This window comes from Ahaetulla prasina, chromosome 9, assembly GCF_028640845.1.
Source record: "Ahaetulla prasina isolate Xishuangbanna chromosome 9, ASM2864084v1, whole genome shotgun sequence".
Taxonomy (NCBI): domain Eukaryota; kingdom Metazoa; phylum Chordata; class Lepidosauria; order Squamata; family Colubridae; genus Ahaetulla; species Ahaetulla prasina.
This window is the reverse complement of record NC_080547.1, coordinates 11,317,836-11,332,074: the sequence shown is the minus strand read 5'-3', so window position 1 is coordinate 11,332,074 and position 14,239 is coordinate 11,317,836. Positions and strand designations below refer to the sequence as shown.

The following is a 14,239-nucleotide window of genomic DNA, read 5'->3' as shown; positions in this document are numbered from 1 at the left end:
GTCAAACACAACCCTGATGTGACCCTCAATGAAATCAAGTTTCACACACCTGGGGTAGAAAAAGTACAGTGACAAATGACTAGGCATGACCAGCCATTGTTGTGACCCAGGCCCAAGTAGGTAGTAGTAAACTCAAGTCATTTTAAAAACAAACAAACTTTATTAGCACAGCTGAGAACTGGCGCTGGAGCCTATCCTCAAGGAACTTCTACCAGAAGGTAGAGAGACATTCTGGTAGAGAGAAGTTCCCTTCAGGAGTGGGCTGTAGCACGAGTCCCAAAGCTCAGAAGTCAAAACCTCTGGTCTTGGTGACCGACCCAGATCGGCTCCTGCAACATTATCCTAGGACATTTGCTTTCATTCGTCACAAAAACTGGGCCTAGAGAAGATGAGATGCTTCATCAGAAAAGCGGTAAAGAGCTGGGATGGGACTCAATGAGTTAAGTCGCTTGAAAAATTGGGTGAACCCAGTCCCAAAGAAAGCTGGTGGGGGAAGGATATTGCAAAATCCCCATTCCCTTTCCACTCCTGGGGGAAGGATATTGCAAAATCCCCATTCCCTCCCCACTCCTGGGGGAAGCATATTGCAAAATCCCCATTCCCTCCCCACTCCTGGGGGAAGGATACTGCAAAATCTCCATTCCCTCCCCACTCCTGGGGGAAGGATATTGCAAAACCCCCATTCCCTCCCCACTCCTGGGGGAAGGATACTGCAAAATCTCCATTCCCTCCCCACTCCTGGGGGAAGGATATTGCAAAACCCCCATTCCCTCCCCACTCCTGGGGGAAGGATATTGCAAAACCCCCATTCCCTCCCCACTCCTGGGGAAAGGATACTGCAAAATCCCCATTCCCATCCCACTCTGGGGCCAGCCAGAGCTGGTATTTGCCGGTTCTGCAAACTACTCAAAAGTTCCACTACCGGTTCTCCAGAACCTGTCAGAACCTGCTGAATAGCACCCCTGCCTGGGACACGTGTATCTGACTTCAGATTCTTTGTCCAAAGCCAACGGTATGGATCCGAGAGAGATCATTTCCCAGATGTCCCCGTTCTTATGAGCCGAAGAAGACAGCCCTTCTCTCACCCTTTTGTCAGGCCCTGAGTCCAGGAACTGAAATTCTGAGTCTAGAGGTTGCGGAAAGTTCTTCCAAAGTCACGCTTGGCACATACAAGAGATATGTCCGTTGCCCCGTTCCCCGGGAAGAACCCAAGCCCAGAACGCTTCAGATTCTGAAGAGCAGCAGATGCTGAGAAGAAGATAAATTTAGCCGGCTTCCGCCCCCTCCTCTCTCTGAATTCCCTGGGGATCCTTTCCCTGCGTGGGTGAGAAGCAGAACGGTTGCTCCGATGTGAATCGGTGGGCGGAATGCGGGGGAGCTGCGGGAAGCGCCTGCTTTAATTAGTCCCTTTTCAAAGGTGCCGGTGCCCAGAAATAAAAGGAAGAATTGGGACTGCCAGGGGCTTAAGGTAGAAAGAGACTGAACTGGAAGGTGAGCAAAAGAGATCCGTTCAGAGACGGAGATCAACCTGTGAACAGTGTTCCAGGATCGTGCGACCACATTTTCTGACCTTCCGACAAGCAAAGTCAATGGGCAAGCCATTGTTCCCTCAACAACCGTTAGCGGTACTAACATACCAAGTGCAGTGATTCACTTAACGATCGTGACCAGAAAGGTCACAAACTGGAGCAAAAGCCACTTAACAAAGGTCTCGCTTAGCAACAGAAATGCTGGGCTCCGTTGTGTTGTGGTATGTCGAGGACCGTCCTTACAAAACGAAGGAGGAAGCAGTCTGGTGTGTTGTGGTTTCGCCGCGGGGGGGAAAAACCCCATCTCGATGAATTGTTCTAAGTGTGAATCACTCCTCCCGCACCCATTTCAGTCATAAGTTGCTTCATAGCATCTCTTTTGCCAAGAGCTGGCTTTGGACTTGGTTGTTTTCTTGCATTTCATTACCCAACTAGGGAACATCATCAGGGTACGTTATACCCTAAAATATTGGCACGTATTTATCCGAATATGCAAGCTAAATGTTGGTGATGTGATTGTGAGGATGCTACTTATTTTCATATAAGGTGGACTTGTAAAAAAAAATCAAAGCATTTTGGATTAAAATATGGTGGGTTATGCACGATATCATGAAAAAGAAGATAAAATTTACTCCACAGTTGTTCTTATTGGGTATAATTTACAGAGTGTACAGTTATAGAGACTAAGCTGATTTTAAATTTAATAACAGCAGCGAGATTTTTGGTTGCACAGTACTGGAAGAGAGAAGATTTACCTACGATTGAAGAATGGACACTTAAAAGTATCAAATATAGCAGAAATAGCAAAAATTCCTGCGTATTTAAAAGAATATTCACAAGAAAAATATGTATTGGAGTGGAGAAGTTGGATTGATTATGTTCAAAACAAGTATCAGACTAAAAAGTATCAAATAGTTTATAAATAAAGTTATGAATGGCATATATTAATGTATACGTTTATATGGGAAAGGGGGGTTAAGGGGGTGTTGGAAGAGAGTGGATATCAGTTAAGATTTTTGTGGTATTTTAGCTTATGATTGATAGATGTTTTACCCTGCATTTTTGTTCTGGAAAGTCTCGGGGGGAGATTGGGGGGGAGAGGGAGGAGGAAGGAGGGAGGGGGGAAGTGGGGGGGAACAATGGTTTAAAAATTTGTTCTTTATAAAACTTTTTCAATTAAAAAAAACGAGTACGTTATCTGGGAGATATAACAGATTATACAACTAGATAACACAGCTGGATAATGAAACGCCTGCAAGCAAACAATCAAGCTCAGACAATACCCCACAATTAGATCCGTCATCGATTACGTTGCAAGATGCCAATGCAATCGCAATATGAAGAAACATTTAACTGAGATGGAGGGCGTTGGAGGGGCCCACCCTGTATCTTCACCCCAACTATGGCGCCTTGTCCCCTTTCCCCTGATTAATGGGCTCTGAGGTGATGCCATCAGGATAGACAATTGCCACTCCAATTTTGGAAAATGTCCTGCCAGATGTGAGTCATCCCGTCTCATAAATACTCAGAAGGCAGCCTTTGAAGAGATGATCTGATCGATGCCCTTCTCTGAGGTCACCATCCCGGAACCATGACATTATGTTCTGACGCCCCTCCCCTAAATTCCCTTTTCGTCTGGGTCAATTCAACCCTGTGTATGTACATTTTTAAGGAAACAAACCATGATCCCAGCCAAGGGATGGGTGTTGTGGTCCGCCAGCAGCCTGCACAGCTGGCAATGGAGTTGGATGAGGCTGAGGAAGAACATGGGCCAGTCCTGGAGGCTGGGGAAGGCACGGATGAGGGCTCTGCGTCGGAGGCAGAGGTGGGGCCAGGGCCATCTGGGAGTGATGTACAGACTCCGGAGCCTCCAGAGGCGGACAGTAGTGAGGCAGAAGAACAGGAGAAGCCTATTGCTAATGTACGCATGAGAAGAGCTGCCAGAAGGCATAGAGCAGCTCAAGCAAAGAGGACAACTCGAGAGTAGGGCCAAGAAATGATTGGCCCCTCCCATAAGGCTTAAAAGACCAGCAACGGCATTTGGGCTCTTTGCCGGAAAACAACCTTGATAGCTTCGTCTTGTTGCATTTATTTCGTATCGGTGTCTTCTGAACTTTTGCCAAGAAAGGCCTTTGGCAGTTTGCCTAATTGGACCAAGGTTGGTGATAGGACTGAGGAATTTGTGTTGGGAGGAATTTGCTTTAATTTAGTTGAACTACGCTGAGAATGAAATAATTCTCAGCTGTTCGAATAATAATCACACTCGGCCAATAAAAAATTCTATTCTATTCTATTCTATTCTATTCTATTCTATTCTATTCTAGTCTAGTCTAGTCTAGTCTAGTCTAGTCTAGTCTAGTCCTTTCTCTAGTTCAAGGACTTTTTCCCATGGCCCCAGATTCTATCTTTCTGGATATCCTAGCTTTAGGCTACTCTTTTGAACATATGACCTGCCAAGTCTTGGCCCCTTCAGGATTTGATCTTGGACGCACGAACAGATCTGGCTGGCATGGCCAAAACGTGACTGGCAAAGAGATGGGCGTTTTCTGTGGCGAGATCTTACATGAATTCAGATCTTGCATCAGTAGTGATTCTAGGGAGAACAAGAAGGCATGGTGACCGCATTCTGTGACAACTGTGTTGTTTCCAGTGTCCCTGATGGGGGGGACTATTGGATGGATGTTGAGTTGCAAGGAGAAGGTGGGAATTCACTGAGTTACTGTCCATCTAAGGGTCCAGAGGTATCTTACCTACAGGGCTTTAGAAGAGGGTTTAGGTTATGGGTCAGGCTCAGAGGTTTATGGCCTCCATGACAAGCAATAGAGAGCCCATCATACATGCTGGCTCATCAGTCATCTTCCGTGACAAATTCCATCTTCCTCAGTTGGAATGGAAGATGAAGGAATCCCAGCTATCTTGGCCTGTGGTCATCTCTCTGCGTTCCACCAGCCTTTCCATGGATGAAAACCTTCTCCAAGCCCCTGGCCTTCAGATAATCAGAAGCTGCAGCCTCAAGATGTTCTGGAAGTTTCCAGATTGGAGATGCTGAGCCTTAACTGGGTTAGATGCTTAGGCGGACCAAAATCAGAACTCACTTAAGGATTCTGGAGCAGAACAGCCACTTCAAAGAGGCAGGGCTGTTTCAGCAAGGATATAAGTAGTCTTCAACTTAGGACTGGTCATTTAATGACCATTTGAAGTTATGACGGATCCTGAAAAGGGGACTTACGACCCAGTTTCAAAGTCCCAATGTCCTGCTGCCTTCCTCCTACCCTACGGCCATATGACCACCCTTTTGGGCAGGGGTGAAATCCAAATTTTTTCCCTACCGGTTCTGCGGGCGTGGCTTGGTGGGCATGGCAGGGGAAAGATACTGCAAAATCCCCATTCACTCCCCACTCCTGGGGGAAGGATATAGAATAGAATAGAATAGATCTTTTTATTGGCCAAGTGTGATTGGACACACAAGGAATTTGTCTTGCATATGCTCTCAGTGCACATAAAAGAAAAGATACCTTCATCAAGGTACAACAAATATTGCAAAATCCCCATTCCCTCCCCACTCTGGGGCCAGACAGAGGTGGTATTTGCCGATTCTCCGAACTGCTCAAAATTTCCGCTACCGGTTCGCTAGAACCTGTCAGAACCTGCTGGATTTCACTCCTGCTTTTGGGTGCTTGAGAACCTGTCCGAATTTGTGGCCGTTTTCAGTGACCCCGAGGACCTGTGAACAGGATGCAGGATGTTTTTGTTGGAAATTAGCGTATACGTCTGGCAAAAACCATCCCATGGTGAACACTGGGCTCACTTAATGGCCACCTCAAGAAGGTTGTAAAATCAGGTGCGGTTCCATGACGGACCACTTTATGATTGTCACAACTTACAGCTGAAATTATGGGTTCAATTCAGACGTGGTATTTTTGCTACCGGTTCGCAAAAGTGTGCACTCTCGCACATCGCGCATGCGCAGGGCTTTCCGCGCATGCCTAGAGCATCAAAAATGGGACGCTCAGCCGCTGCTACCAGTTCACACGAACCGGATATAACCGGCTGAATACCACCACTGGTTCAATGATGGTCATAAATTGAGAACTACTTCTTTGCTTTCTGTATGTCATGCAGAGATGCCTACAGATATCAAAGCCCATGGGAGAAAGGTCCTTCAACCTTGACTGGCACCTGCCAGGGTTAACATCCTCCTCCAAGGGAATGCCCTCCTACCTCTTTTCCGCCACCAGGAGCCTTCCCGGACCGAATACGACAGGTCGATGAACTCGATGTCCACAGCTGACCGCTTGGGCAAATGGGAGAACCTCTGAGCATCCGTGATGTGGTTCTCCACCTTCTTCAGGTGGGTGGTCAGGAAGGAGCCATCCTGCGAGCTAGCGTTGCAGACTGAGTCCTCCAGGGCAATGGAGACACAGGTGGGATCGAGGGTCTTCTCTGCCATAGCTGCTCCTCTGTTGAGAAGGCAAAGGAAACAAAGGTGAACTTTCTGCTCTTCAGGTGCTCTTCAAGGTCACGGAAGGCCAACTCCATCCACCACAACAGGTGGGGGCCCCGTGAGCGAGAAATTTCTCAATTTGGGAGAGATTATGTATGTGTGGTCATGGGCAGCGGGGTGGCCTAGTGGCGAAGACACTCGCCTCCCATTCAGAAGGTTCAATCCTAGCTAGCGGCAGATGTTTGTCTCCCAGTACACAAAGAAAAAAATATCTACTGTGAACTCCCTGTGGCGTCAGGAAGGGCATTCGGCCAGTAAATGCTCAGCTCCATCCAGGCACCTCTGACTCTATTCTGAACAGGGACTACAAGGCCATAAAAAGGGAAGTTCTATGTATGTTACTCACGCAAGTATGGACTTTGGAACCATAGTTGGTTTAAATCCTGGTTGATAGGTGAATGTAGCCCATCCAATAGATAAATAAATTGCAAATAACATCTCGTTTCTTAGCAAGGGAAAGGCATTTCGATTTTACAGACCTACTTACTGGATACTAGCTACACTAACAAACACTTTCTTTGTCTATAGATTGCAATCAAGTCTTTTTTTTTTTTGCACAAGGAATAGCTTTAATTGTTTAAATAGCTTTAAACTAGATCCCAAAGAGCAGGGGGTCTTCAAACTTGGCAGCTTTAAGACCTGTGGATTTCAACTCCCAGAATTCTCCAGCCAGCTCTCTGGATAATTGCATATGCTCCAATTTACTGGACTACATCATATCTTGTTCTAAGAAGTGATTCACATCCCCATCAATCACCAATAAAGTGCCCCGATTGCTTCTATTTTAAAAAGGGTTGGCACGACAGAACTGATGTATAACAGCAAAGAGGTTCCTGTGGAAATCTCCATCTTCCTTCCCTTTGCTCATTTCAAAGATGGAAGGGGAAGCACCATCGTTTAAGCCAGGGGTGCCCAACCTCGCAACTTTTAAGACGTTTGGACTTCAATTCCCAGGATTCCCCAGCCAGTTGGGGGAAAGTCTGCGTTGGCTGGGGGATTCTGGGAGTTGAAGTCCACAATCAGCACGGCTGGGAGGAGGGGCTCCTGATTGGTTGGCGGGAAAGGAAACAGCCAGCAGAAGGATGCAAACAACAACAAGAAGAAGAACAAAACCCACGAGTTTATCTTCAGGGAAGTCCTAGAACAGAACAGAATAACGGAAGGGACCTTGTAGGTCATCTAAATCCAACCCCCGGCCCATGCAGGAGACTGTAGGAAGTTAGCACCTGCCCCTCTCCTAGAAGAATGAAATATTCTAGGAAATATTAAAAAGGCCGAATATTATACCTCCCTGGATGAGAAAAGGAGAAGCATGCTCTCAGAAAGCAGCCCCCACCTTTGTTAATAGCCCCAGAAAGATGGTGCCAACCTATCTACAAGACAAAAGTCTGGGCCATCCTATCTACAGGACAAAAGACTGGGCCATCTTATCTACAAGACAAAAGACCTTCAGCTTCAGGGTGATAGGATTAGCCCTCACTCAAGATCCAAAAGACAAAGCCATTAAACCATAACAGGAATTGCCCAAAGCCCCTTCATTACATCACCCAGCAAGATTCAACCAAGCCTGGGACTCAAGACAACCTACAAAGTTACCCCTGCATGGTCCCATGAGAGTCTGACAACCAATCAGAATACATTTCTTTCACAGGAAATGGAAGCAAGTTCAAAGCCCAAGAGAGGGTATTAATATCTCTCTATCTCTCTCTCTCTCTCTCTCTCTCTCTCTCACCCATGTGCTCGATTGCCCAGGACCTCAAACCCATGTGGTCCTGTCCACCATTAAACCATCTTTCCAATCAGCCTCCATGTTTCCAGTATTTTTCTTCCCACTTGGAACTGAACCCAGATGGACATTTCTTCCAATAAGACCCTACACCCGTAATGGCAAACCTATGGCACAGGTGACACGCGGAGCCATATTGATGGGCATGTGAGCGTTGCCCTAGCTCAGCTCCAGAGGGCCTCTGGTGGGGTGGGAAAGGCCCTTTTTGCCTCCCCAGGCTCCAAGAAAGCCTCTGGAGTTTGGGGAGGGCAAAAAACGGGCCCACCGTGCCATCACGTGCCAAAAGCGAGATGAGCGTGGGGGTGGGTGGTTTGCGCGCGTATGCATGGGGCGCATTGAACGATGGGTGTGGGCACGTGCGTGCATGACCCCCTCCCACGCTCCCCCCACTTTTGGCATTTCGGACCGATGGCAGTCCAGTCTCTTCTTGAAAGCCTCCAGTGATGAAGCTCCCACAACTTCCAAAGCCAACTTCTGTTCCATGGGTGGATTGTTCTCACTGTCCAAATTGCCAGTGCTCTCAAGCTAACCCAAGACATTAGAGCAGGGATATCAGATGGACCTTTTCCCTTTTCATCCGAGAGAGACGGGACAAAATTGTCGCCAGCTTCTCAGGGATACCCACTTGGCATTAAAAGTTGCGAGGGTAGCCGAACCAGGAAGCTGGCTGGATGCTGCTCCCTTCATCGTCTTTGCTTACAATCCGGTACCTACAGTAACTACCAAGAAGGAAGAGATGCGGGTCCTTTTCTCCATCCAGTCTTTTAGCCTTTTTCTAATATTAGGATATTTTTTTAAAAAAAAAAAAAATACGGAGACAAGGAAAATGTTTCCAAGCAAATGCTTAAACAGGGATGCTAGCCAAATCTGGATGGCGGATTAAACCCCAGGCAAAAAAAAAAAAAATGCGAATGGCTGCGTTCAAATGAAACTCAAGGCAGGCAGGGAGGGAGGGAAGGGGGCCTGGGAGGGAGAATCTCTTGCAAAGGGATTAGAGTCTGATTAGATAGACTGGAGGGGAGGAGGGGGAGATGGGGGGAGGGGGTCCGCTCAGATTTTCAGGAGTGGGAGGGGTAAGATAAAGACCCTCCGTACAGCTAAAGAGAGAAACCAGCTTCCATCCTGCCCTGTTTTAAGCTGCAGGACGTCAGCAAAGCAGGAGGAGAACCTGGACTGCCCAAGGTGTGCGAGCATCACACTGGTAGACACCCCTCCCCCACTGCTGCTCATTCTGCCCATCTGACCCCCTCCCTCCCCCCATGGAGAGAGGGGAGACGCTCTCTCTCTCTCTCCAAACGAGTCCATCATCAAGACACCTTCTGTCAACCTTGAAGCTGACAGTTGGATTACAATGGCCATCAAACCACTACGCCCCGGGATGGAGGTGAAGGATGCTGTAGTCCTGCTTCAAAGGGCTAGCAGAGGGGAGGGAGGGAGGGAGGGGGGAGGGAAGGAAGGAAGGAAGGAAGGAAGGAAGGAAAAGAGGGAGGGTGGGAGGAAGGAAGGAAGGACAAGAGGTAGGTAGGTAGGTGAGGAAGGAAGGAAAACAGGGAGAGAGAAAGGAAGGAAGCAGAAGAAGTAGGGAGAAAGGTGAGGAAGGAAGGAAAAGAGAGAGGGAGGGAGAAAGGAAGGAAGGAAGGAAGGGAGGGAGGGAGGGACAAAAAGAGGGAGGGAGAAAGGAAGGAAGGACAAGAGGTAGGTAGGTAGGTAGGTAGGTAGACGAGGAAGGAAGGAAGGAAGGAAGGAAGGAAGGAAGGAAGGGGAGAGAGGGGAGAAAGGGAGGGAGGAGGAGGAAGAAAAGAGGGAGGGAGAAAGGGAGGAAGAACAAGAGGTAGCTAGATAGGTAGGCGAGGAAGGAAGGAAGGAAGGAAGGAAGGGGGAGAGAGGGAGGGAGGGAGGGAGGCTGATGGATCTCTGACCCAAAACCTGTCTAAAGGGGGCGGGGGGAGAAAACGCAGGAAATGCCCTTCTGCGCAGGCTCTGCTCTCCTCCCCCCCCCCCTGCAAAGCCTGACTAACTGCAGCTTCGGGGGCTGCTCCGAGCCAAGGGCTTCTCTGGCAGGGGGTGGGGGGTGGGTGGGATCTGAGCAGACCGTTGCCTTCCTTGAGCTGAAATGCCAAAGCCAGGCCGATTGATCGATCTCATCACCGGATCTCTCTCCATCAGCCCGGGATTCAACCTTTCAGAGAGGTCCTTTCTTCCCCTCCCACCCATCGCAGCCCAAGAGACCCTTCCTCTTAGCCCAGCCGCCTCTTAGCAGAGAACGGAGGTGCCCCCTCCCCACCCCTTTTCCAAACCACACGTGATCACCTTTCAGAAATGCTTTCATTCCCAGCTAGCCAATAAAGGCCGCTGTGAAATGCACGGCTGAGTTGCAGCCGGAGCCCAGATTTCTCCAGGATCCGGATCTTGGTGTTATTTACTAATCTCTCTCTCTCTCTCTCTCTCTCTCTCCTTCCCTCCCTCACACTGCCCCTCCGGGAACAGCTATCTTCTATTTCCCCCCCCCTCCAACTCCCCTCCTTAGGGCATTTGCAGCCTGATCTTCTGTGGTATATCAAGGATAAGAACCCAGCTATGCCAACGGGTGGGGGGGGAGGGGGGAGGGGGAGGGGGGAGGGGAGGGGTTTAAGCATAGCCAAACTTGACAAGAGACCCCTGGAACTCTCAAGGCTGAGCAATCTAAAATCCCCCAGCTGGCTCAAAGGTACCAGAAGGGCAAGACTAGATTAGATAGATGATAGATAGATAGATAGATAGATAGATAGATAGATAGATAGATAGATAGATAGATAGATAGATAGATAGATAGATAGATAGATAGACAGATGATTGATAGATAGATAGATAGATAGATAGATAGATAGATAGATAGATAGATAGATAGATAGATGATAGATTTAAAAGATGGCTTCCTTGAAAACAAAGCAGAGGAATTCCTGAAGGTATCAAACCTGCCCCAATTAGTCTAAGATACTCGTGGGGGGTGGGAGAAGAACCCTCCCTGCTTTTCTCTCCTGCCATGCCTGGACCTCTAGGAAATGGGGGCACCACACCATCTGGAGCAACTTGGCACGTCCCGCTCCCCAAGACCTCCTCCTGCCCCTTCCTTTGCGCACACACCCCACCGCCACCCCCACCCCGATGTGCAGAGATCCGTCCCCCGTGGCTCGGCCAGGCGAGACCCTGGCCCGCGGGGAAAGCCCTGCCCGCAAATTGCGCAGGGCCACCTGAGAGGGGAAAGATGGCCAAAAGTTTGTGGACCCCTCCCCGCGGGGCCCCCTCCCTCCCTCCCTTCCATCACCCCCATTCCCGGGAGAAGGGGAGGGGGTTTCGCAGGGCGGCCCTCCGGCCCTAGATAGCCAGGTCAGCCTGCTGCGGGGCGGGCTCACCTGCTGGCCGTCCGCGCCTTCCCCACTGCTCGGCCCCCGGCCTGGGCTGGGGGCGCCTCGCCGCCGCTCTTCCAGCAGCCGACCTCTAGCTCCTCTCCGCAGGCATCGGCATCAGCACAGGGCGGGGGGGGGTGCTGAGAGCGGGCGAGGCTAAGCAGCGGCTCTCCTCCTGGGGGGACCCCCCGAGCCGGGCACCAGAGGCGGATTCAGCGCCTGCAGCCGGCCGCCTCCTCTTTCTCTTCCGTCCCCATCCCCGAGGTTGGCGGGCTGGGACAGGTGGGGAAGGGGCGAAGAGCCGCTCCAAGCCGGGCTGCAAGCCGGCTCCTTCCTCCGGGGGCTCCGGCGGCAAGCAACGCGAAAAGGCTGGGCCGGCTGCGCTGCCAGGTTCGAGATCCGCGGCGCTTGCAGTTAAAGGGTCCGCGGATGTTGCTGCTGCTCTCGAGGGCGGGGATCGGGAGTGGAGGGGGGGGGCGGAGGGGCTCGAGCGACAGTCGCCTGCCAGGAAAAAGACCCTCCTCTCGCTCTGCCGGAGGAAGGGGTGGCTGCGGCTACAGGAAACCCACCGAGACAAGCCTAGCAAGTTCCTAGTCCTGAAGAAGGTCCGCGGTGCCTTGGTTTCCCTTCATTAACAGATGCTTGGAGGGATGCTTGGGTGGCCAAGCTCAACGGGCGCTTGGGGCGTGGGGGGGGGACTTCTAGGGGTCGTGAATTTCCAAAAAGTAGAGCTGTGCCTACCTTTCTCCTGGCTGTAACTGTATCATGCCGTCGCCGGATTTGACAAGAGGTGTGATGATCTTATTAGGCCCCGTTCGGCATGCAAAGGTTGATTCCCAGCCTTATCTTGGCACCCTGTAATTATGTTCCGCTTGGAATCTGGGCCGCCGGTTTCCTGGGACTGGGGCCCCACCTGTAGGGCAGAAGGACAAGAGCCGATCTGCCCCCATGCAAGCAAGGGGGGGTAGAGGCAGTAGGAAATGGGCTCTCTGGGTCCTGCCCTTGCTTTAATCCAGGTGTTTCCCAGTAAGGAGGGAGGTGAACTTGAACAGGTGACGGTGAAGGAGAGTCAAGGCCGTGACCGAACAGCCCAACGGGGACACCCAGAAGACAAGAGGAGCTGCCATGGGGCTCTTGCAGCCCCCCCCCCCACGTTTGTATTCTTGCACCTGTAGGCACGTGCGTGGAACCCGTGTTTCTATGCTAGTTGGGGGGGGGGGAATGGAAAGAGCTCCCTCCGCTTGTTATAGGGAACTATTGGAGCCTTGAATCCGGATTCGGATGGACAGGGACCAGTGCTGAAAAGACAGGCGGCCATGGGAGGAAAGAGGAAGGTATCAAGCAAGGAGGGAGGGAGAGAGAGAGAGAGAGAGAGAAAGAGAGAGAAGAGGGGGGAGGGGGAGGAAAGAGAGAAAGGGAGGGGGAGGGAAACAGGAGGAAGAGATGCCAGGAAGCTCCGGGCCATTTAAACCGGCTTTCTGTCTCCCCTCGTGGCCGCGGCTGGGATTTCCTAGACCAGAATAGTACTTATTGGCCAAAAGGGACGGATTCAGCGTGATCCATTTAATTTGTGAACTTATATTTTTTAAAAAGTACTTTCTAAATGGTTCTCCCCTCCACGCACACTTTTTCTTTGACAACCTTTGCGTTTCTCTCATCTTTGTGTTTGGTTTATTTTTCCTCCCTTTTCCGTTTATTCCCGTTCTTTTAAAGGGAACGAACAAATAACTTACTGGTTGCTGGGAAAACCAGGATTAGTTTAACGGAGGCAATGCGGTAAAACCAGTCATTCTCAGCCTATTCTTCACTATGGACCAGTGGTGAAATCCAAATTTTTTTACTACCGGTTCTGTGGGCGTGGCTTGGTGGGCGTGGCAGGGGAAGGATACTGCAAAATCTCCATTCCCTCCCCACTCTGGGGCCAGCCAGAGGTGGTATTTGCCGGTTCTCTGAACTACTCAAAATTTCCGCTACCGGTTCTCCAGAACCTGCTGGATTTCACCCCTGCTATGGACCCCCAAGGCTTAACTCAAGATTTAAAGCATAACATTTCTTCAAGACTTCGCTGACCCCCTGTAATGACATCACAGCCCTCCCCCCTCCGAGGGTCTGGGGACCACAGGTTGAGAAGCCACTGCGGTATACCATGCGTTACAAAACCGCATCAGCTTGGATCGCACTCCGAGCCCCATCCCAGTCAGCCCCAAAATGTTTTCACACCCTTTTTAAACGAGTTCAGCTCAAAGATTTCGAACGGAGGGCAACACCCTGTGGTCGCAAATGGTCCTTCATCACATAGGTCCCGTGGGTGCCTCAATTAAACTAACTGGACCAGCCGTTGGAGCAGTTGGGAGAACTGGGAGGTCTGTGGAACGAAGCTGGTGCGAAGGGCTGTAGTTCAAAATTGGGTAAAGAAAGGCAAGGGGGAACCAGCCACTTGGCCCTGGGAACGAAGAAGGCACGAGAAAAGCCCCTCCTAGCTTGGCTGTCCTTAAGACTCAGTGGCTAAGACACTGAGCTTATCGAACTAAAGTTCACGGTTTAAATCTGGAGTGCTGTGTAACAGGGTGAGCTTCCGTGATTTGTCTCAGCTTCTGCCAACCTAGCAGTTCGAAAGCACGTAAAAAATGCAAGTAGAAAAATAGGGACCACCTTTGATGGGAAGGTAATAGTGTTCCGTGCGCCTTTGGCGTTGAGTCATGGCAGCCACATGACCACGGAGACGTCTTCAGACAGCGTTGGCTCTTCGGCTTTGAAACTGAGATGAGCACCACCCCCTAGAGTCGGGAACGACTAGCACGTATCCGCGAGGGGAACCTTTACCTTTATGTAAGAAAGGAGGGAGGGATTTTGAGCTATTACTGCAAGGCCTGGCAATGATCAAGAGGCATTTCTGAAAACCCCACCATCCATGTTCCCTACCTCAAACGACTAACTCTAGGTTTGAAGAAATGTTATGATTGAATTCTTGAGTTTGGGCCGCAAAAAGTACCGTAATTAAAGGGGGGTCCATAGTGAGGAATAGATTGAGAAT

General features: G+C 50.2%; 1 protein-coding gene across 1 annotated transcript in view; it reads right to left on the bottom strand.

Annotated features, from left to right (window-relative positions):
* The window catches only part of ABCG4 (ATP binding cassette subfamily G member 4), a 41,275-nt gene extending 28,760 nt beyond the window's left edge, over window positions 1-12,515 (bottom strand). The window contains exons 1-2 of the mRNA XM_058194662.1: window positions 11,947-12,515; window positions 5,751-5,989 (exon numbers count right to left, since the gene is read on the bottom strand). Coding sequence (XP_058050645.1) covers window positions 5,751-5,989; window positions 11,947-11,972 — 265 coding nt within the window. The 5' untranslated portion in view covers window positions 11,973-12,515. The remainder of the gene's footprint in view (window positions 1-5,750; window positions 5,990-11,946) is intronic.
* Between the last annotated feature and the right edge of the window lie 1,724 nt (window positions 12,516-14,239).